The sequence below is a fragment of the Thunnus albacares genome, chromosome 2 (genome assembly GCF_914725855.1).
Source record: "Thunnus albacares chromosome 2, fThuAlb1.1, whole genome shotgun sequence".
Taxonomy (NCBI): Eukaryota; Metazoa; Chordata; class Actinopteri; order Scombriformes; family Scombridae; genus Thunnus; species Thunnus albacares.
Window position 1 is genome coordinate 20,698,138 of NC_058107.1, and position 24,668 is coordinate 20,722,805.

A 24,668-nucleotide genomic window follows, 5' to 3' on the forward strand; every position below is an offset into this window, starting at 1 on the left:
GATTAAATGGTACATTTGAAAAGACAATAGCAACACAAACTGATAGTAGGACTTAATAAATCATTTTTATTGTATAATGTAACAATGTGTGTTAACATGAAGCTTTTACAATTATTAATACAAAAATGATATCAAAGCAAAAGGCACTGTGGTTTTTCACATGGCCATTTATCACATGATTACTACAGCAACATATTAGTTAAATAAATGTGTCCCTAAAATTAATGAAATAATAAAAATAAAGCTGTTTAAAGGAATATTGATAATTATAACCACACCTATTTTACTTTCATTCAGTTACTATTTCCATCTTAGAGATTATGGCATGTGTGGTAGCATATTAGTTTAGACATACTGTATATAGCTTATCATACATTCATTCTTGTGTCTACAGGACAGCTATTGAACCAAAACAGGCAGTAGAAGGTCTGTTCATACATTTCATTTTGGTTTACTGAAACATATTCTGACACTGGAATTACAAGTTTCCATCTGATAATGAAAATGCATACATATTCATGAATAATCTTGATTTAGGATTTTTAAAGGTTTGTTAAAAATATGCATTACTGCAATCAGAGTCTTAAATTAGAATAAGATCATGTCAGGAGAAAGAGATAAGCAGATTGTAAAGAGTGGTTGTATTTAACCTGTTAAAATGAATCACATGCAGATGGGATCTTGTAATCTCAAGTCAACTAATCAGAGAAAATGGTGAATATTTACATAACAAACATATCAACTGCAAAGGATGATGAAAGAGCATGTTAAATAAGATAAAACAATACTGTATATTTAATTAAAATGTGTCATTTAATGGCCGTTTGGTTTAGAAACCTTAATAAATGTTTGAAATTATTGTAAACAGAAAAAAGTATATTATCAAAGTGCCAAAATAAATAGAATCTTGTTATTGATGACTGGATTGTTGATTTTAGAGAGATTAATCTGCATATTTAAAGTTCCATACCCAATTTCTCTCATTTCGATCTTACAGTTATCAGTCCAATTAAATGATATCATTTTTTCCTTGATTAAAGTTTTTTTCAGGATTTAACACCGTGATGGCAGAATCATTAGTGGATGCTTATGAAGAGAACTTTAATTTGATGTAACAGGCAGAGAAGTTGGATTATTGGAAATGTGTGCTGATAAGTGCCTGTTTCATAGGATTCTTATAAATATGCCCTCTTAAAAAGGTATTTATTGTATAACTGAGGGTGTTAAAATGTGCTAAAATGATTTCTCTTGTCTTTGGTGTGTATATTTGAGAACGTGAAGACTTGAAAAGTGTAGACACACACACAAAAAGGGGATGAAAGGTTCAACAAACAGTGATATAACTAAGATTAAAAAGGTTTTCAGCTCAGGTGTACAGCTGACCTTGAGCCCCTTTTTGTGCAGGGATACACTTCAGTTCTCCTAAAAAGAAGGCCTTTTACCACATTTTTCAGACATTCATGATACCAAACTACTGGATAATAAGTATAAACTCAAACAAAGTCTTTTCTCATGGCAAAATCAAGAATGCAGAACATTACCAAAGAAAATCATTTTTCCTATGAAGTAATGTTTGACTAATCATATTTAGGTAACTCAAAATAATGTGTTAAAACACTAAGTACAGGGCTTTGCCACTGACATAAATACATTAGTGAGAAAGAAAAAAAAGACATATCAGCACTGACTAAATGAGCAGTCCATAGTTGTATAAAGGTGCCAAGTGCATGCACTGTGTGAAATAAACAGCAAAAAAGGTCCAATAAAAATGTGAAAAGCAAATCAACAAAAAGCAACAGAAACTAAATCAGGAAAACTTGGCACAAGTGTTGATATGATCAGGTCATTCCACGATCAATCAAAGTACATCCAACATGCTTTTATCAGGTAACTCAAGCATTAACGATTCTGTCTTTCTTCTCCTTCCTTCTCCTCCTCGTCCCATCTCACCTGCAGCCCCAGACGGACTCGTTTGGTGACTGCCGTCTCAGGAAATGAGGCCTGGACCATTGGCACCAGTTTACTTGTCAATGAACCGCCCTCTGGACCAATCAGGTCACTCTCTTGCTGGACTCGTGATACGACAGCAAAATAAAGGGGGAAGTCGGTGGAGATGATGCGGCGGATTCGTTTCTTCCCAAGCTCCTCTTGACTCTCTAATTCTGAGGAGATAAGAAAAGATTAAATTCTCAAGATGAAACACCATCCAGAGAGATGTGTTTGAGTGTCAAGGTGTGGTCATGCATAAACACCATCATGACAATTTTAAAACCTTACCCTCATCCATCCCGTTGAGGATCGTTTCAAGCACCTCGTCGCCGTAGCGATTACGGTGTTCTTTCCAGACGGAGCCATTCTCACTCCTCAGCACCACAAGCTCCCGGTCACCACGACCCAGAGCAGCAAAGTGAGGGATCTCCACGATCACTGGTCTGCAACACAACAAGCATGCAGACACATGAGAACAAATGCAAATGATTCAGTGAAAATATGGAAAAATAATACAAATCTAAGCAAAAGATTGTTCCCTTTTATCAATGTGTATGCTGAATATCCTTCAAATGATGAACCTGAAGAAACTTATCTAATGAACAACTGCTAAGAACTTTGACACACTGTCATGATTTGCTTAAACACAGCTTTTTACACATGATTAATAATATTATTAATTGGGTTTTATTATTTTATGAGCAAAGACAAAGTGAAAAGTACGAAGAAAAAAAGAAGGATAAATTAAGTTTGATGAATTTGTTTGAATTGACAAAGTAGAACATAAATCTTGGCGTTATTTTCAGTGGCCTCCTCACCCCAGAAACTGCATGCCAGCTGGACCGAGGGAGATGATTCTGCTGGCCAGCCCCTCTCCCTCAACCAGCGGAGGGGGGCTGGTCAGCTTCTGCGGCTTTACCAGGCGGCAGGTGATGCGGGTGGGGGCCGCACAGGTCCGTGGCGGTATGATGACACGCAGACCGTTATGCCTGCTGCCTCGCATTGAGCCGCCTCGAGCATCCACCATAAAACTGACCAGGAACCTGTGATTGGACACGGAGCATGACGGTTATCTGCTTGTTCAGATATTAATCAGAGACTCCATTAAATGCTTTCTTCTGCATCATTGCTGAGCTGACCCTGTGTGTATGGGACTGGCAACTGGGCTGACATTGTCTGACGTCTCAGTCGCTGGGCTGCTGGGAATCAGTGAGTCTTCATCATATTCTTTCGGCAGTGGAAGCGGAGTGTGTTGCTGCAACAGACAACAGACACAACTGTTCATGACACTGTTCACATAAGAGCATTGTTTTGAATCGTGTTTTATATGAATCCAAATGTGTGTCACTTACATCTGCATAAATATACGGAAATGGCTTGATGAAAAGTTATACCCATGTATTCATTTTTACAGTGCTATTTTTCACAGAGAATATGCAGAAATACATCACTAACCTGATAAACAGCATTGAGGAGGAAAGGTGAAACTAAAATAACTGCTTTATATTTATGTACTTTCAAAGAAAGTCACTAAAAGTATAATTTTTAAATTTTCTTTTAATTGAAATTATGTGTTTAGATTAACCCTTCATCTTGACAAAATCACATCAACAAACAAATGACTTGATTTTGACTTAAGTCCACATCCTTGCTTTTTTCTGAGCTTTCAGCCATTTCTGATGGTCTTCATGGGATTACCCACATAACCTGGTTAGTTAAACTCACTGAATGGGGTTGTTATGGGTTGAAAAATTCTTAATGACATCTAATCAAACTCCAGATGTTATTGGTAAATGAATCTAGAAGACCATGAGATGAGCTTGAAAGCTCTGAAACAATGACTTAATTACAAGTCAAAGAGTGGCCATGGTAATTCTTTGTTTAAGTGCAAACTGCGCCATCTTGCAGTATCTTACTCATGCTGCTCTGTACAGTACCTGATCTACCTCGTGTTCTTTCAGGATGACGGTCTCTGGAGACACACGGGGGATCCTGGGAATGGCTGGCGAGTAATTTCTGTTGTATGACAAGAGAAAAACACATATCAGACTGAAAAAGTTTCTCTACATCTCAGCTCCTCCCAAGTGCTCATCCCTGGTGTTCAGTGAGTGTCTATGATGCATCCCCCTCTATCCACCGATTAGTTTGTGGCTACCAGATTGGCTCTCTCCCCTGCTTCCCAGCCCAGCCCCCCTTACGCTGTGCCCAGCCCTCTCTCGTACTCCAGTGATTTCTTGGGGGAGAGGAAATCGTCATCATGGTCTTTCATGTCATCCATCTTCATGTACCTGGCCCCTTCTGTCCCCAAGAGCTCCTCTCCTTCAGAGAACAACATGCCAAAGAGAGCGAACAGACCGGTCAGGTTGGTGAAACAGCAAAAGGGAAAGAGAGAAAGAAAAAAAAATAGGGTTAACTAGTGGTTAGAAGGGTTAGACAACATGATAACCCAGGATTTAGGAGATGGCTCTGTAATTTAGGGGTTAGATTGCTGAGATGAGGCATTAGTGTCTCTTGTTACTGTCAATGATAAAAAAAATAAATGCAGCAACTTCTACAGAACACCAGAAACACAAAAAGTTGGGTACGAGGACATGAACAATACAGCAGGTCTCTGTAATCAGTTGTCTCAGGCTGCTTAGTCCAACACTTTTCATTCAGAATCCCAAAACGTTACAAGTAAGAGATAAATGTAGTCTGGAGTCTTGAAAAAACCAATAAAGCCCAGTAAGAGACAGCAGCATTATGGATGTGCACAGTGCACTATCTCTGGAGAGAGCATGCATCAGCATAATCTCATTCCAAAAACTTTTTGTCTAGTGAATAAACTGAGTTACTGAACTGGAGGTTTTAGACATCAGCTGCCTCAGTGAGTAATATATAAGGAGATTCACTCTTAAGACACATGGAAGTGAATACAGACACAGAGACAATCAGAACAGCATCAGCCAACTACAACATACATCATGACAAAAGTACAACCACACTCTCCTTTGAATGTACAGTATATCTTGATGTGAGTAGAGGTGGGTTTCGGTTACTTACCCCCCAAAACATGCGGTAATTTTCGAGAATTCACTGGGAACAAAAGTCTTCCCCGTGTGTATTAACTTGTGACCATATCAGCACAGCTTGTGTTAGTCTGTGAGTGGGTGTCTGTATGCAGTCCAGAGCCAAAGTGATGTGGTAGGTGTCATTACACTATGTTTGACTCTGTGAGTGCACTTCCCACGGGTTCATATGAGTCAGCTCATGTCGTGGACATTCTCTGTCTTGTGTACCATATGCATGTGTGCCACGTCGCGTAGGCGATGTGTTAACATATGTGAGAGTGCGCATCAGATAACATGGCCAATATCATTTTACCACTCCGGATATGAGATGTGTCTTTAAGACAGTGACTTGACTACCTTCTATATTTAGAGCAACGGTGACAATCTGTCAGTTAAATTATCAGGAGCCTAAAAATATCAAGACATAATGTCCTCTGACATCATTGTCAGTGGTGTTGTAATCTTCAGCCATTGAAAGTTAAACGTGCAATACTATGAATAATATTTTTTGGCCACCTGGGGGCAGCAAAAACAAGCTGTAAACACAACACTAACATAAATTTCTAAGTTGGTGAGCATGTTAGCAAACAGCGCCCTTTTTATACATTAGTATTCATTTAGAGTCAGGCTTCTGTCCACCTAATGAGTTTAAGTGTAATATTAACTTTCCTTTTAGCTCTGTTTTGGTCTCCACCAAGAAAACTCCTGGCTCTTTAGCGGCTAAATGCTCCACTGTGTTCACTAACTAGTAGCTAACTGTTAGTGTGCTTTTTGGTGCTGGGCAGATAGTGCACAGAGGGTTTTTTTTAACTGAAAACTGCTGCTGGTGAGGATGAAACAACACTATGAGAACGGTGAGAGTGAACCAACACAGTAACATTATGGGCCTAAAACAAAAACAATGAGCTAAAAGATACGTAGAGCTGATGACCACTGGTGATAATTCATTGTGGTTTCATCACTACAAGCAACCCCTCTCACACACAAGTAGTCACATGTTTCATTGTTAATACGAAATATGAATTATAGCAAATTTTTTAAACCACCACTGCTCCCCAACTCCTGACTAGCAGCTAACAAACACAGTTCACATGGCAGGAACACAAGACAGATTGACTTGGAGACAAACACACAAAACAATGACTTCAAAAAGATGTTAACACAACTCAACTGTGAACAGCTAAAGCTAACAGAGCAGGTTTTAATGTTTTAATAATCAAATTGTATTTAAATTAGTAACAATGGATCCAGTATTTATTGGGTTGATCTGTATGTATTAGCTGTGACTGTAAAAACGAGTAGTGCACAAAAACCAGACAACCAGCTGTCATAACGAGGAAAAGGACACTTGGAGAGTTAGTGAATGAGGGTGTTATTGAAGAGACATATAAAGGTTACAGGCATGGGTGCTATGGGTGCATGCCAATGAGAAACCAGAGCCACCATCACAGTGAGCACCACTACAGAGAGGAAAGAGAGAGAGGCAGGGAGATAAAGATGGAGAGGGTGAGCTTGAAATGGAGCCACACACTTTGTTACAACGACCTATGAATGCCGCACAAAGAGATAAAGAGACATTCATACCTAATGTTAGCTGTGCAATTCCTAAAAAAGGGCAAAAAGGGAATTGAAAAATGAATACTTGTGTGACCAGTACAAACATCAAAATATAAAAATCAGCCTCGTAAACATGGAGTTATATTTAGATAACATGAACGTAGGACATTATACATTGTTTCCTTTAGTTTGATGTGATAAATAATCATTTTAGTGCTCTACCTTCATCCTCAGACACATCCAGTATTTCATCCACTGTTTCTGGGAAACTCATGCGATGTTTCTCTGTGATGGTCTGCAGGGCATAGAAAGGAGTAAAAGACCCAATTATGGACACAAGAGCAAGAAGGACGGTTTTAAAACTTGAATTTTTTTTATTATAATGTCCACATAACACGAGTGCCGTATCCTGAGGGCATAGTAGCATTTCTATACTTCTCACCATGGAAACCGTCTCCTCAGTGACAAGCTTTAGGACGTCAATCACAGAGATGTAGCCCAGCCTCTTAGCAATGGCCAGGGCTGAAGTACCATTCTAACAGAAAGAAAGAAGCAGATTGATCAGACCACTAAAAATTCAACTTTATAAATGAGTTTTAGGGAAGAGAAGGTCTAGTCATGCTCACTGTAGTGGTCTCATTGGGTTGAGCTCCATGCTTCAGCAACAGTGTTACGATATCTGTGTGTCCCTGCTGGGCCGCCTGGTGCAGAGGAGTGTAACCAAGCTGGAAGAGAGAGAAAGACTTTCTTACTTAGATAGTGCAGCTGGTTTTGCTCATCCGACAAAATACTTTGTTTTCCTTAAAATGCATTTAAGCAGTGTTCCTTTACATTTTGCTTGTGGCAGAGTCACATCCTCACAAGCTAATTACAGATCTGGAAAATTGTTAAATTAATAAGCATTTTTAAGCAAAAATGCCAAAAATCCACTGGTTCCAGGTTATTAAATGTCCATATTTACTGGTTTTCATAGTCTGCTATGATGATAAACTGAATGTCTTTGAGTTTTGACAAATATGCAATCTGAACATGTCAACCTGGGCTCTGAGAAGTTGTGATGGAAATGTTAATCAATTAATCAAGAGAATAAGCAGCTGATCACTCAGTAATAAGAATAATTGTTGTAGCCCTACATCTATTCAAAACTTTTCTAGAACAAAAAACTGTTTTTCTCATTACAGCCCATTTGTGCATATATCATGATATGTATATAATATACATATCAACCAATCAATCAATCAATATACAAGCAACCAATTTAAACTGCCACAGTTACTGGAATTACTCCTCGAATGAGCAGCATATCATGTTTTCCATATGTGCCCAAAACTTCTAAATCACTAAAATATGTTAATAATAATATTTTACAGTCTAAAAGGTCTAGTGGGGAACCCTGATACAGTCAAACCTGTATTTCTGTCTGTGTAATATACTATAATTGTGTCACAGTGTAACTGCGTGACTCATGTCCAGGCTAATTCTATTGCAGTTTCATCCATGACCAGAAGGAGGCAGTCACCCGTGTTTTGCTGTTGACATTGGCCTGTTGCTGCAGGAGGAACTTCACCATCTTGATGTTGCCATAGTGACACGCTACGTGAAGAGGGGTGTAGCCCATCTGAGAGGAGAGAGAAAAATAGTAACAGGTCTTAAACACGGAATCACTTAATGACCTTTTAATTTGACTACATTATGCAGATTTATATTTTCTATTAGGGGTGAACTGTTCATGAATATTAAATAAACTAGTGGATTAAAATTCACAAAGTAAAATTATTTCAAGAGCAGAATAATGAGAGAAAACTACATTCAGGCAGCATGTTATCAATGATGCTATTATTTCTTGTGTATGAGATGGGAACATTACTACTACTAATAATAATAGCAACAATAACCTCCTTTACAATATATTAAGTTCAAGTACAAGAGCCCCACAACAAGAATAACTGACCATGTGAAGCCTAAAATGTTCTAACTGTGTCAAGGCTGTGTCAAAGAAGTGCAAATTTTAAGGCTGCTGTCTTATTAAAAATTAAATAATAGTAACAATTATTTGATACAACTCAATGATTAAACACTGTTGTAGAGCTGCACTGTGCTTTAGAGGTCTGAGGGATTTGAGCCCCTCAAGAACTGGTCACATATTGATGGTAACTTAACCCTCTGCCATGAGATCATCAGGCTATTTATGCTACAGCACTTAAGACACTATCTGCTACAGCACAAGTAGTTTCTACACTGCTTAAGCTTTGATAACATTGACAACTGTTCAAAGTGAAACCTTCTTAACCTGAATAACTCATATTGTTGTTGTTGTTTTTTTTTACCATGTGACTTAAAAAAAGGCCTTACCCGTGTGGCAGCGTAGACTGAAGCTCCTTGCTTCACCAAGATATCAGCTATACCAACATGTCCTTCCTGTGCCACCAGGTGGAGAGGGGTCAATCCACTCTGAGGACAATAAGAGCCAAGAGACAAAGGTCAAATACACACCACAAATCAGATAAGCACACAAAGAAAATAAACTTCCTGCCAAAATCATCTGCTTGTTCTTGCCTTGTTGCCGAGGTTGACGTTGGCCTGTTTGGAGATGAGCAGGGAGACCATGTCGGGCCTACCTTCCTGCGAGGCCAGGTGGAGAGGTGTGACTCCCTGTAGTGACTCAGCATTGGCTGAAGCTCCGTACTGCAGCAGGCTGTTAGCCACCTCCACCTGGTTTTGCTTGGATGCTATGTGGAGGGCAGTGTAGCCATTCTGGAGCACAGATATGAGTTGTGGTTAGAAAAAACGAGTTTTTGCATGTTATGCTAATGAGTCATTTAGCATGAATTGTGTGTATCTGTTTTGTCTTTTACCCTGGCTGCACTATGTGGCGACCCTCCCTTGCTGACAAGCAGGTTAACAACATCCAGGTTGTTGTGATGTACAGCGACATGCAGCGGAGTCAGACCATTCTGCAAAAACAGATTGGTTTATCAGAATGTGGTACATCTCATACAGCTTTTTGATGCTTCCTTCCATCCAGCCAAGTCCTTTATGTTTTTATTACCTTTCCAGCAGCATTAGGATTGGCTCCTCTCTCCAACAACAGCTCTGCAACATCCACCTTGCCGTACTTGGAGGCCACGTGAAGTGGAGTGAAGCCTTTCTACAGATGCACCAACAGGGAAAGGGACACAATAATAGGTTGAGTCTGACAGTCCAAAATCATTTTGATAAAACATTGCTTCAAACATAAGGAATAGAGTAAAATGGTGAGCAAGCAGGCTGTACCTTGGTCATCTTGGTCTGCTGTGCATCCATGTCCAGGAGAATGCGTACAGTCTGTACATGACCCTCACGGGCAGCGATGTGTAGAGGTGTGTGTCCTGCTGTGGTAGTGGAGTTTGGGTTGGCTTTGTGATCCAGCAGCAGCTTCACTAGCTCCTTGTGGCCCATCCGAGCAGCACAATGCAGAGGTGTTTGGTCATCCTGATAAGGGAAGGGGTTCAGTTATTATGACATTTAAAGTGATGTATGAAACACCTGAAGTAAAAGGCCTCCTCTTGTGACTTAATCATTCAGATCAAATTACTCAGGTTGATCACTAAGTTCTCCACCAATTACATTTCTGGTCAAAAAGAGGCATGTGATGTGTGGGAGGGGAAAATAGTGAGCGGATACAAAGGTCTGTCTGCTTCAACTGCCAGAAATCAGTCGCTAAACCAACTTTTAAATTAAGTATCACATTAAAGAGTGAGTGCATTTACTGTATGTCTAATATGAGAAATCTTATGCACATGGACATAAATATGTGGATTGTGCAGTGCTTTCATGTGTGACATCTCCACCTTGGCCTTGGCGTCCACTGGTGCTGCATTCTGCAGTAAAAACTCTGCCACCTCATAGTGTCCTGCCCGAGATGCCATATGGAGAGGAGTCTCCACTTTCTGCTCATACACAAACAGACGAATCGCACACTCAGATGTATCACCACTAAGACACCACCATCATTTCAGAGGTGAGCTGGTTATCAGTGCTGATCTTGTGATCTCAGAGTGGGACTTACCACATTAGACGCACTGGGGGAAGCTCCTTTCTGCAGCAGGATCTTCACAATGTTGAGATGACCCATAAATGATGCCACATGCAAGGGGGTCAGGCCAGACTGTTCAAAAGGAAGGTAGAATTAGAAGAATTATAAATGGACATGAGCATTAATTAAAGTTAATATATTCATGTGCTTAAAATGTTTAACCCTAAAGTATAGAACAGAGATTCTGATTCATTCCCTTTTGTTTCCTCACCTCAGTCACAGCCTCTAATGATGCCGAGTGTTTAAGCAGGAGATCCATCACACGCATGTGGTTCTTTTTACAAGCAATATGCAAAGGAGTAAAGCCATTCTGAAAACACAAAGGAACAACTCGTCTTCACCACAAAGATGAAAACCAACTTTGATCATTGTCAGGAGTGATACTTTGTGTGTGTTTGTGTGAATGTGTTTGTCACTGACCAGTGCCCGAGAGTTGGGTTTGGCCCCTTTGTCCAGCAGTACTTTGGCCATGCGATGGTGGCCGCAGTGTGCTGCTACATGCAGAGGTGTGAGGTGGTCCAGTGTGATGTCATCAATCTCTGCGTTGTACTGCAGAAGCTGCTTGACACAGTCCATGTGGTCCCCCTGTGCTGCCATGTGGATTGGAGACAGGCCATTCTGCAAGAATCCACAAACTTTTACTTTCATTTACTTCATTAATTTCAGACTAGAAAACAAAATACTACAAAACTGTTCATTGATTTGCACTCATAACCAAACCAGATGGTTTTTATTTCACTTTAAAGAGGAGTGAAGAATTTTCTTTTGTCTCTAGCTGGATTACCTTAGTCTTTGCCTGAATGGGGGATCCATGGTCCAGCAGGATCTCAATGATCCTGACGTGACCATTTCTGGCTGCACAGTGCAGAGGAGTCAACTCATCCTGGAGGGATACAATACTTTTTTAGTTAATGATGCATAAAATTAGAAAGAAAGACAGTAAAGGAATCAAAGAGTTTGAGAAATTGTAAGATAGATGCTCGCTGCACCTTGGTCTTGGCATCGATTTGTGCCCCTCTGTCCAACAGGAGTCGGACCATGATCACATTCCCCCGTCTGGATGCAATGTGCAGAGGAGTGATGCCGTTCTGCAGAGAGACACAGAGGCAGTTAGACACACACGAAGCAGGGACAGCACATTAACGTTCCATCATCATTTGTCATTCCCTACCTTTGGGGTGAAGTTGACATTGGCTCCTCTATTGAGCAGCAGTTGAGCTACGTTCAAGTTTTCATAGTGTGCAGCAATGTGGAGGGGTGTGAATCCAGTCTGCAGGAAAACACCAGAGAGAGTTAACTGTCATTCTCATTACATTTTAATTTTCAAAACTCAAAGACAAACACGCAAAAAACAAAAAATGCAGATTTCCACATCTACATGTGCATGTGTGCAGTTATAGCAACCAGCAACTGTACACACCCACACACATGCATACCTTGCTGAGTACATCAGGATTGGGGTCGTTTTGCAGGAGCACTGCGGCTGTGCGTGTGTCATCGTTGCGTGCTGCAATGTGCAGCGCAGGGAGGCGGACCTTCCCCTTGGTGCCATAGTTGATGAGCAGGGCTACAACATTTTCATGTCCCTGCTGAAGAGCCACGGCCAGAGGAGTAAATCCATCCTGCAGCACACAGAAGAGAGTTAGAGGAGAGGTTGACTCACGGAGAGAAAATTATAGAGATGTAAGAAGAGAAGCTTATGAGAACGAAACACAATGGAACGACAGCGAGTCTGGATCAGCAAGGATGGGATTGAGGAATTTGGGGGATTACTCATTTCTCTCGTTCTTTGGTACCTCAGTTGGAATGCTCTGATTGGCTCCGTTCTCCAGAAGAAACTTCACAACCTCTAGATGGTTTTCTTGTGCAGCCATGTAGAGTGGAGTGAAACCCTTCTGTCTCAGAAAGATGCACGACAGACACGCACACACACAGCAGCAGAGGAGCCACAGTCACCCGAAGCAACAGCGAGATAGGAAGAAAGTCACGGATGCACACACACAAGGATGTACACAGAAAAAAACACCAACACACAGAAATATAGGAACAAAGACACATGTGAACAGATGTCATTGCAATTGTTAATACAGCAAAGTTTACACAGTACTGTAAGTACATTACTGAAGAGTAGCCTCAGTGTGTGCTGTGAGAGCAGCACTGACTCTCACCTGGGACTGAGCGTTGACATTGGCCCCGTAGTTAACCAGCTCCGTGACCACCTGCTCCTGCCCTGCCAAGGCTGCAATGTGCAGGGCCGTGTTCCCTTTCTGTTTAAACACAGATACATGAGAACAGGAGTACACAGTCAAAATAAGCACTAATAAATATAATATGTGAAATCCCACATGTATATTCAAAGAAAATGTGGGTTTTGGACGTGTTTCATATGTGGACAATTTGCTCATACTGTATTCTAACATTAAATACTATAGGTGGAGATAAATTGTAGTCTTTTTTTCATGTGAAAAACTGCTCTCTGGTCAAACATGGAACAATTTCATATGTAAAACTAGGGATGGGTATTATTTAAAAATTTTCTATAGCAGTGATGATACAAGTTTCTGCAACAAAACAATAAGGCTACTTTTTTGACACCTTAATTTGAGTAATATAAACAGCTTTTCTATGAAACCATTTTTCATTTAACAAAAAATTAAATTTCTCAAATGTTAAGTGAAATGTTTCTAATAATGCCATAATTTGATGTAAATCATGGACCGACTTTAAAATAAGAAATTAAAAATACATATCTTAGCCAACTATAAAGACACTTTTTATATTCAGTGCTACAACTATACTACTATATTTAGTTTGGTACCAAAAAGTATTGAGGTCTGATTTTCATTTCTCACGAAAAGACACAATTCAGCAGGTATTTTAATATATTCAGTGTTTAAGCCAGCATTGTTCATCATTATATGAGCTTATGAGTTCATGTGGGTTTTCTGTAGAGTAGACACTGTAGGACTTTGCTGTTGGGTCTGTTACCTTTGTGGTGGTCTCCAGTATGATCCCATTGTGGAGTAGCTCCAGCACCATTTTGACGTGGCCTTCTTTCGAGGCCAGATGCAGCCCGTTGAGCCCATTCTGAGTGACAGAGCAAAGTAGACCTCATACTGAAGGGTCCTAAACAGACTGTGCACCAAAAAATTCCCTAATCTACAATAAATAATCACACAAATATACACACAAACACATATAGTATATGCCATGCCAACTGACAACAACTAGTGTTTGTTATCACAGTGACTGAAGCACTCACGAACCAAAGCAGGCAAATACTTACACTGGACACCACGCATGCAGACTCTTACAATCAAAGTGGTCATTAGCAAAAACGATGTCTACAGGGATGAAAATCAGGATGTGTAAACATTTTCATTTGATTAATGATGGTGAGAGGAGGAGGAGGAGCAGGCGGAGGAGGAAGAGGAGGACTGGAGGGGGATGGCAGGCCGCTGGTCTCGTGGCTGGGAAGAATACGAGCCGTGTGGGATAGGTCTGACCTCACACAGCCTTCCTTCAGCCGCACAGGACATGTGAGGTTGGACCTTTCCCACACCACTGATATTATTCCTCTGAGTGGGGAGACCACAGCACACCATCACTCTACTGCAAACAGAGGAAAGGCGGAGGGGAGGGAGGGAGGCGATGAGGGAGGAAAAAGCAAAAAAAGAAAAGGAGGGTGAGTTAGAAAACAGTACATAAACAGGAGGGGAGAGGGTAGTGGAACAGTTGTTAGGTTGAGAGGGATAGGAGAGGAAGAAAAACATAGTAAGAGGAGGGCAGGAGTGAGGCGGCGTGCTGGTGTGCGAGCCATGGCACAGGTATCCACACAGACACAGAAACAGTGACACAAAGTCAAGCCTCCACCTGGCCAAACCCCCACCAGACTGTACATACAGCATAAGTACAGTCACACAACCAGAACAACAATACACTCACCACCATGTTTAAGTCACAATCTACAACTTTTTCAAATATACATACCACATGACTTTGCATTACTGCAAACTGTACTGTACAAATTTGTATCATAATTTGTGTAGAGCTGAAACCATAAGTTGATAAACATTTCAGTCATTTTTTGAGCAAAAATGCCAAATGTTCACTGGTTCCAGCTTCTCAAATCTGAAGATGTGAAGGTTTTTGTAGTCTTCTATGATGATAAATTAAATATCTTTGAGTTTTGGACTGTTGGTCAAACAAAATTAAACTTTTCATAGACTTTCTTGAAATTATTAATCAGTTTATCAGCAAAATATTCTACAGATCAGTTGATAATGTTCATAATAATCATTAGCTACAGCTCTAAATTAGAGTCACTATTTAACAGTACAGTAGAGATTCAATCTGAGTTTGTGATAAATGTAAGAAATGTAATAAAAATAAGATGCTGTAGTCTACATTCGGTGCGTTAATAATTGCACTGAAATTTGAAAATCCTGGTGGTCATAAAAGCCACTGTGGATGGACTGAAAGCAACACATTTCTTAATGGGATTGTTTCATTTCTCAAGAATGTTGTAGATTGTCACTTTAACACAATTAACCCCAAACAATAAAAATAACACATTTTCAAATGATGAATATGAAGAGAACAATGAAATGATATTTTGTAATTTAGGAGATTTCATCATATCAACAGCTTGTAACACATAAGACACATCAGACTGTAGTTATATTTCTAATCCATGGGGTGTCTCTCTTCATCACCATGGGGGAATTTGCCAATAATAACCACTGTACAGAGTCACTTTACATGAATGAAAATGTTGTGTGAGATCTGTTATGAGGCCTGTGAATAGGCCTCATAGAAACACTGACAGAAGCATTACCAGCAATAATTACAAAATGTTGAGAACAGCATCAGTGAATGGAAGGGAAACCATGACTAAGTTAGATTAATGAGCTGGAGGAATCTCACACACACATACAGTTTTTGGCCAAGTTTCAGTAGCCTTAGGGCAGCAGTCCTAGCCCACTAACGCTGCCTCTTCCTGGACACTCTGGGAACAACCGTCAGAGTAAAGGAGGCAGGATGGAAGAGACAGGGCGAAGGAGAAGCCCCTACCCCATTTATTACCTTCCCTTGAGACCCTGTAAACTTCACCTGTCACCTTCAGCCACTGATTAATAGTGGACGTGAGCATGCACGTACAGTGCACGACTGAGTGAACAGGTGACAAATAACGGCACAGTGATCAACTCAGACACATCATGCACACTGGACACTGACAACACATTGAAATCAAAGCATAAAACAACAAATGACGGTATACATGGAGAATATCTGAGCAGAATATAATGCAAACTGATTATATATTAAATCCAAAATTCAACCATACATTTGCTATAAACTTATTAAACATATCCTATGCAATTCCTCCTACTGACTATTTAAATTGATACAGAAAGTATTTAATTCATTAGAATCATGTCACTTCTTTATTTCAAATAATTTAAACTTTTTCAGTGTACGCTGTAGGATAAAAGTACTGCAGGACATTTTTCTGTTTGGATCTGATCAGGGCCAAATCATAAAAAACTGACTGAATCATTTCACTGTTTAGAAATGCCATTAGCTAAAATGTGCTACCTTCTCCATTCACACATTGCTGTTCTTTCTTTGAATGAGAAGTGGGCAGTCTGCCCACCTCCCGTATTTTTATTTAATCAGTTAGAAAGCAGAGAGGGAGACTACACCCTGGCAGCATTCGACTGCAGCACATAAATACTCAAATTCTTCTGTTTCTATTTCTGCCCCACGCTAAGAAGCAGTATAACTGAGGATCAGTTTTGCAGACAAGCAAAATAGCCTGCCATGAATAAAAAATCAACAATGGCTGTAATAAATAAAAGACATTGGCTGATTATTTGATGAACTTGCACATTTTTTTAACTTCAGCTAATTCATCTGGGGACCATGCAGCTCTCTCACCTGATTGGCTGTATTAATATCAATGCCATTTTTGATATGTTCCAGGGCCTTGTCCAGGTTGCCAGAACGGGCCGCTCGGAGAAAACTGTTGCCAGCATCTGCCTGTAAGCAAAACAGAGAAAGGGAAAAAGAGGGGGGTACAGGGTATAAGAGACAGTGAGAGACACATGAAGTAGAGGAATAGAGAGGGAAAGTGGAGAGGGAGACAAAGTTTGGTTAATTTTTTTTTTTTAAAGGCATTTGAAGGACTGACACTGTTCAAGATGATGGTTATCCATCAGTTTTCCTCTCATTTGACTCCTCCCTTGGGATATTGGACAGAGCAGTTTGAAAACTTGCATCTGCACCTTTAAATGTGTGTGTTAGAGGGTGTGGTGGCCACACAGGTGACTTGAGTACAGACTCCCTCTGAGTGTAAACTGGTTTCCTGGTCTTCCAAAACCTCTAAAAATGTGTCCACAAGTCAATCTGCTGCTCTGTACCCAGGTGATAAGGCAAGTGTGATAATACTGACAGTCTCTGTTGTCTGTTGTGCCCGGCAGACTGCAGGCTCTTTGTCTGGACTCTGTATTTATGTGTGTGTGAATGAGAGAGAGAGAGAGAGACAAGGTGAATGGGAAAAGGAGAAAGAGAGAGTGAGGGTTTGGCGAATCCTGGCTCACGGGCCAGCACATGGCACGTCTGGTGTTTTTGTCTGTGTTTTGTTTGTGTCTGCGGGCTTCATGCCTCTCCCAGGCAGGCAGGGGTGCTGCTGAAACAGGATCACTCATGCGGCACAGGGGGAGAGCGAGGGAGGAAAAGCAGGAGTGACTGAGGGGAGAACCGCGGGGAGAAACTCGACTGCGGCAAACCCTGCACCTTTTCATTTCATTTACATAATCTCCTCTCTCCCCCATGCCCATCCCCTCCCTACATCACCCCCTCTCCATCTAACCAGCTATCTCAGCATGCTGGTCAGGAAAAATCAACAGCCCTCCGATCATTCAGTGTATGTTTTCACACAAACACAGAGAATAAATTCGTTTACAAAGCTCGCAGCTTCTGATCAAAAAGGAAAACACCACTGCAACTCGTTTTCTCAACTTCACAACACAGCGCCTTAAGCTGTGTTGTCTATTGTTGTGACAGGATTGTTGGTCCTCTTTAGACAGAGAGGGAGTGAGCTTGAGTAAAAAGGATAAAGGACCCACATGCCTGAAGTAGAGGCATAGCAACAAATGACACAACACACCCTCAGCATGACACCAATGGCACAGCACAGAGCAATGAGAGAGGTCACTTTAAAAAAAAAAGGTAGGGGCAATGGCAGGGGAATAAGAAACTTTAAAAGGAAAAGTTGCTTCCAGCTGAATGAAGCAACAAAACAGGATCTGACAGTCTTTAAGCTTGATGGCTGAGTTGCAGATAAAATGTGCTCCTTGCTTCTCATATCTGGCGAAGAGATGAAATGTACAGTGGCACATTTTCCACTTATCAGATGAACTTCATATAGTATGCAGCCTCCTGTGTGTAAAGTAATAAATCTTGGACTTCTGTGCGAGTACACCGACTCCTGCTGAGCCACTTGCCTCTGAGTCATTGTCATTCTCTTCACAAGATGTTTTTGTTTTTAGCGTTTGCACACAGACAATTTTCCACTCACAGACTGTTGAGTGGCTAACATACTCTGCAGTAAAAAGCCTCTGAGTCACACTCACACACACGCTGACAGGCAAAACATTGATTAGACAATGCCACACACACACAAAAAGAAAAAAACTACTGTAAAGCAAAAACTGGATTTGTAGTACTTTGATATAATACTTTGAAATATGAAAATAAACATGCAAAATATGAAACATAAGAAAATATTAAAGCACAAGTTATCTTTTCAGCTTATCCTGTGAAGGGTTACTGTCTCTAGATTGGTCTGTTCAGTGTCTGTTTTATTTACTCACGGTTTCTAGGCTGTCTTGGTGAGCCATGTTCCCCCTTTTCCTATTGTTTGAATAGACTCATTCACTTTCACTTGGAAGAAGATGATGACCCACAGGCCTCCTCCCTCTAGACTGCTGCAGAACAACAAACTGACCCCAGTACAACAGTACAGTCATTCTTACACAGACACACACACACACACACCTGTCACTGGAGTTACGATTACCATACTGAAATACACCATCCCTTAACAGCCTTGTTTTGTCACATAAATCTTTGTGTGAGTGTGTGTGTGTGTGTGTGTGTGTGTGTGTGTTTGAGAAAATAAGATAAAATGAGAAACCACATGAAGAAGATTTACAAGACTTTTACAAGATGTGTATATTGTGTAACCCTTTTATGCAAGGCTTTGCATGTGGCCAAATTAAGGACAAGTATGTCATATGCCACCAATATTCACAAAGGTTTCTAAGAATCTGATTTATTAATGCATTGAAAGTTTAATAATTGAAAACATTCACTTTCTTACTGTTGAACTTGGAGGTATTTTGGAGGCAAAACATAAATATTAGATGGAAGACCTTATGATTTTCATGAAATTGTTTTATATGGGTATAAAATACCAACATATGCACTGTAGCAGAATGTGATTCTGTTGCATGAAATGTTTGCAAACTGCCATAGTGACACAACAAAAATCCTGTCATCAAGGAAGGAGCAAATACAGCTGATGCAAAGACACACACACCCACAGTTTAACACAATATGGTGGCATGGTAACACCATGGTGACCCTGACTGAGGCCCCTCTACAGGCGTTCCGCCCCCCTGGACTCACACCACTGCCCTCCAACAGCCTGACGAAAGTTATAAGACGACAAGCAAGATACCACTGGTTACAGCAAATTTACTTTCTCACCGAGGCTTTCCGAGTCTGTCCTGCATTTTTACGTGTGTGTCTACGTGTTTCTGTGTGCCTGCGTGTCTATGTATCTGTTTGCGTCAAGAAGTGAGTGTGTGGTGCGGTGAGATAAGGATGCAAGCGAACCACACCCATCCCTTAACTCAGAAATAAACATGTACTGTGCACATGCATACAGCACATACTAATGGAAAAGCACACATACAGCACTCTAAAAATGTTCTGCGGTAATTCCTCCACTACATTTCGCTGGACTCCAGTATGATTTAGACAAATGTGTCCCTCTCTGATTATTCCCAGAAAGTGGACGAGCTTTTGGGGCTGAGCAGAAATGAGCGAATCCATTAATCATTCTGTTTGAAGCAGAAGAAACAGACAATAACCTGCTCAACAGCTCCACCATTAACATTAGCAATATCAACACACACTGTCGTGCAATGTGCATGCAACTGTCCTCAGGCTAAGACAATACGAGGTTCCTCATTATGAAGCTCAGAATTACCAAGTAAAATTATTCCCGTATTTCATCACAGAAAATCCTCTGCCCTGAACTCCCCTCTTCTTGTCTTTATCTCAGTTCCTGTTGCCTTCTTCCCCTCTCTATCTCCTGCTTCTTACATTTCTCTCTCTCTCTCCCCCTCTCGCTTGCCTACTCTGCTGGTGCTGCAGCAGACAGAATGACATCACCACCTTGCCGGTGGACTGCAGTGTTTGAAAACTCAATGTGTACGTATGTGTGTGTATGTACGCACGAGCTGAGATCAACAGCCCGGTCATGAGAAGTCTCTGCAACGGACGACTGGGCCTGAAGAATCATCATTTTTACAAAGGATCAATCGTGTGTGTGTGTGTGTGTGTGAGACACAGAGAGAGAGGGAAAGAAATAAGAGAACGTACGGTAGGGCAGTGATACTGGAGAGTAGAAAGTAGACATATGGTTGTGCTTGTCTTTAAAAATGGTTCTTGAGATCTAAATGTAAAGATTGGGATTTGTGATCACAGTGATGCCTCCACAGTGGGCTTGAAATGGCTGTTTTAACTCATGTATTGTATCTATCTGTGTTAAATCTTTGTGTAAACGGTTACTCTTCCCTCTCTACCCAAAATGTGGCAGAATGAAATGCAACCAATATGACCAGTTTTACAGATCTGATAGCAATGTGGAAAACACTGCGCCATGATCAGATGATAAAAGTGACACTTTCTGTCTGACAAGCATAACAATCATATCAGAGGCTCTGTCTTCATGGAAAAGCGTAAGAGATGGGGTCAGATGAAAGATTAGATAAGATTAATCAGTCACTACACCCCAGTGCCTGAACACTCAGTTACGGTTCCTTTCATTGCGTCAGTTGCAAAGAGATGAATTTCAGGGGAATCTTTTTTTTTGTGAGTATAGGAAAAGAGGCTGTCTAGGCTAACTCCAAAGATAAGCACCCACCATTTCTAGCTCATTGAATTGTTGCTTTACATATGTCTACAATTATTTACTAAAAAATTATTAATATTTTCTTGCTAACATAGAGTTTAAGTCAGTGGTTCTTGACCTTTATTACTTGTGACCCTTAAAACAAAACATACTTGTGATAGCTCATCACAGACTAGGGCCTTAATGTGGACTTAAGTTATAAAAAGTGCAACCAAATAATTGTTTTTCCATCTCAAAAGTTTTAATTTGAGGTGTGAAGAGGTGAAAATGTATTTTCACAAGCATAAAAGCTCCCCTAAAAGAGAAAAATCATTAAAAAATTAGCCAAATTTTGTGTAAGCTTTCATTTTTTTCCTTTAATCATCCTTTGACCCCTCAGATTTGTCTTTGTTCAAGTACTATCTCCTTCCTAACAGTCTGGACAGCTTAGTCTGAACAGGCCTTGCAAGAGAAGAAAGAGCCAGGACTCTTTTGCCGGTGCAATCAAGAGACAAATCCTGGAGCTCTTCCACTGAATGTCAATCTGAGTATCTGAGGAAACTATTATCTGCCTCAGAGAATCTCAGCATTTCTATTAAAATTAACATAAAACACACAATACACAGGCATGGTCCCTCTCTCTCTCTCCTCTTCTTTCTCTCACACACAAACAACAACAACATGAATTTGCAGGCACAGCACCAGGTGCAAATCATAAATATTTTAAGTGCCACCACAGCTATTTGTACACTCAGCAGAAAGGTGAAAATAAGGTGCATACGTATGTTCAGTATGTCACAAGTCCTGCTTCACTTGCAATAATTTCCTGAACTTTAAACAAAACGAATTTGTGCAAACACGACAACCTCCTACTGATGGTTGCTATTTTTGCCACTGTAAAACTCAATATCTTGATGTATTTAAACCAAGAGTGTGATTTGACGGTTTCTATACGTTTTAGAGAAACACTAAGCAGCGGATATGGCTATTCCTGCAGAGTGCTTAAACAGCTATTTCATCGGCCAATTCTGCTGACTTGCATTTGTTCTAAAAATTGATTTTCCTTCTCTGTCCTTGTTTCTTTGGCCTCCATTTCTGCCTTCATCTCTCAGGCTGCTTGAAGAGGTTGAGCTGACAACGGGCTGTTTCCGGGCTACAGAGATGTAGTAAGTGTAGAGTCAGTCAGACTGAGACCCGTGGGACCGTTCAGCTATGGACACATTTACAGGAAGCAACTGAAGCACTGGGATGGAGCTGTTTCATTCCCCAACTCAACACTGTCTGTCTGTATGTAAATCTGTCTACCTGTTTGTCTGTCTGTTTCTGCTCACTGTATGTGGCGCAGCGTCTTGTCCCATTTTTACTATTTACTTTCTCACACTCCCAGCCTCCCCCCTCCCTGTATCCCACTGTTTGTCCATGCCTTACTCATTGATTGTCTCTTTATATCTGGCCCTTCTGCAGCCACTGCGCTTGTAGATGAGATTGTCATGGTTATTGTGATCTTTTGTGGGGATGACAAAGAGGGTGAAAGCCATAGGGTGGAGATAGGGTTTGGAACCTATGGAGAATAGGATCAAGATATGGTAAACATCCTGTGTTTTACTGAACAGTAACACAACAGCAATTATGCAGAATGAAGCAGTTTGGAGGGACATGAAGAATAGATAAGTAACTTCAGAGTGCCCAGATATAGACTGATCTATAATTCCTCAAATGACAGTTAAACTAAAGCTCTGAACCACATATAACAGAAGTTACATTTACACTGTAAACTGAGTAATGCTTTAGTATTGTACTGCTAAAATAGCCACAGAAAACCCAGTGAAGTACATGTATTCAAGTGCTGCACTTAAGTAAAATTTTGAGGTACTTGTACTATGAGTTTTTCCATTTTATGCTATTTAACTATACTAAATTTTATTTAAAAACAAATGATCAGTTTAGCATGTATTAGATTAAACTACCCAAGTAGTTAAATTAGCTCCACCACAACCAGCTACAACATTAAAATGCTGCTTACATGTCAACGCATCAGTGATATTATTTCAATTATCTAGTATATATAATATCACTCTGAAAGGGGTCATTCTGCATGATGAGTACTCTTACTTTTGATACTTTAAGTAAGTATGATACTTGTACTTTTACTTGACTAAATGCAGGACTTGGAACAAATTATTGAGTGCTGAGTACTTCTTCCATCCACCAACTGTTATTCTCAGTAGGTTTTAGGGTATTTTAGCTATTTTAAGTGACCATTTTACCTTTTTGTCATTAACTATCCACCGGCCAGTTAGCAAATTCCTCTTATTTTTGGGGAGGAACTAAATGATACAATGATGAGGCAGAAGGTTTTGGACAGCTGAAGATCCTGAGATGCATAAACTCCACTGACAGTGTTGTAAAATTTGCTGCAGTCCATTCTCAGGCAGATTTCTACAAGTCACATCATCTACAGTAAAACTCCACAACTCCAGGTAAACCCTGCCTGTCTCAAAATTACACACCTACTCACATCCAGGCACAAGGTCCTTGTGAGCTTGTACCCTGTGTTGCCATTAGTTCTGCTGGCTCACTAGATTAAACAGTCTATAGTCTTCAGTGAAGCCACGCTGAAAGAATCTCATTAATTGACCCGCTAATCAGTTTACTGACCTCCAGTTTACTTACCACAGCTAATCCAGGTTGACATCATACAATCTGAACATCAAACAGTGGAACAAGCAAAGTCAAAAACAAGATTAAGGAGCAAAACAGAGCACGATACACACCCACTCATATACGCACTTACACTAATCTTGGACACACATGCATCAAAACTCTCAAAGATACTCACAAGCAATCAAGCTCCCTCCCATGTTGCAATGGGAGGCTCCGTCTAATGACATTGATCACGAGACATTATGTTTTGGTGTGTAAGCACTGTCAGAACTTTCTAGTTATTTTTTAACAGTTCTTATCATCTTTAGAGCTTCGATTAAAACCATAAGAAGTATTTCACAAGTGGCAGTTTAGACACTGTCTGCGTCTTTTCTTTGCAAAACATCTCCATGCCCTGCATCTTTCTATCTCTTTCTTTCTCTGTCTTTCATTTTTCTTTGTCAGTGTCAGTCTGAAAGACGAGGGCATATTCCAGACAGAAAACATGCAGACTAGTCTCCAAAATAGTTGGATGTGGAGGGACAGAGAACAGAATGGCACTTAGCAAACAGAAACAGAGAGAGGCGTGTGCTAAATAAAAAAAATGAGAACAAAATGGACAAAAGAGTGAATACCGATGCATCAATATTCATGTAGACAAAGTAAATATGAAAAAGAATTGATTTAGAACTGGGAGCAAAGCCAGTGACAAAAGTGCTGGCCCATCACTGTCTGATGTGAAAGGATAAAGATAGAAAACACGGGCAGGTGCATTATATCTGAGAAAATGCAACCAAAGATTTTTGTAACAGAACAGAACATTACAAAAAAAGACAGCAATGAAATAAGAGTTGAAGAGAAGTTAGGGATAAATAGTATGAAGATACAGAAAGAGAGAGAGAGAGAGACAGAAAAAACAGGTGACATGAGAGAGTAGTAAAGGAAGAAAGGTGAAGAGGAGAAGGAGAACAGTAGGGTTTGTGGTACTCACTCCAAAAGTGACGGTCTTGACTGGCATGCCTGTTGGCCCTCCACTCTCTTTCTTACGTTTTCTGTTTCTCTCAAATTCACAGCTGTCTTTTCTGTTGCCCCCTGCAAGTGCTGCGGTACAGGGCACGCAGACCCCCGTCCAACGTAAACACGAACACACACACACACACACATACGC

General features: G+C 40.4%; 1 protein-coding gene across 5 annotated transcripts; it reads right to left on the reverse strand.

Moving 5' to 3' along the window:
* Window positions 1-45: 45 nt before the first annotated feature.
* On the reverse strand, window positions 46-24,668 carry LOC122996518 (ankyrin-1-like). Of its 5 annotated transcripts, none has more exons than XM_044372018.1 (29): window positions 24,492-24,668; window positions 16,612-16,713; window positions 13,660-13,758; window positions 12,840-12,938; window positions 12,468-12,566; window positions 12,108-12,293; window positions 11,843-11,941; window positions 11,661-11,759; window positions 11,456-11,554; window positions 11,092-11,289; window positions 10,883-10,981; window positions 10,645-10,743; window positions 10,427-10,525; window positions 9,870-10,067; window positions 9,646-9,744; window positions 9,452-9,550; window positions 9,153-9,350; window positions 8,949-9,047; window positions 8,116-8,214; window positions 7,223-7,321; window positions 7,039-7,131; window positions 6,819-6,891; window positions 6,624-6,644; window positions 4,212-4,308; window positions 3,927-4,005; window positions 3,129-3,244; window positions 2,808-3,032; window positions 2,278-2,432; window positions 46-2,162 (listed from the first exon to the last, which is right to left on the reverse strand). In XM_044372018.1, exons 1-29 carry the CDS (start codon window positions 24,516-24,518, stop codon window positions 1,900-1,902), a joined length of 3,417 nt encoding a protein of 1,138 aa, XP_044227953.1. In that variant the 5' UTR covers window positions 24,519-24,668; the 3' UTR covers window positions 46-1,899. The 5 variants fall into 5 exon arrangements, with proteins under 5 accessions (XP_044227953.1, XP_044227935.1, XP_044227941.1 ...); XM_044372000.1 differs by having other exon boundaries at window positions 4,188-4,308; window positions 24,492-24,667; XM_044372006.1 differs by lacking the exon at window positions 24,492-24,668 and adding an exon at window positions 18,549-18,590 and having other exon boundaries at window positions 4,188-4,308.

Excerpts from the sequence above, each read along its gene's own strand:
- LOC122996518 (XM_044372000.1), bottom strand. The coding sequence starts at position 24,518 with ATGCCAGTCAAGACCGTCACTTTTGGA. Across the intron at positions 16,714-24,491 it reads TCAAGACCGTCACTTTTGGA|GCAGATGCTGGCAACAGTTT; the intron begins GTGAGTACCACA and ends TTTTGCTTACAG. Across the intron at positions 13,759-16,611 it reads ATATTAATACAGCCAATCAG|AATGGGCTCAACGGGCTGCA; the intron begins GTGAGAGAGCTG and ends TCTGTCACTCAG.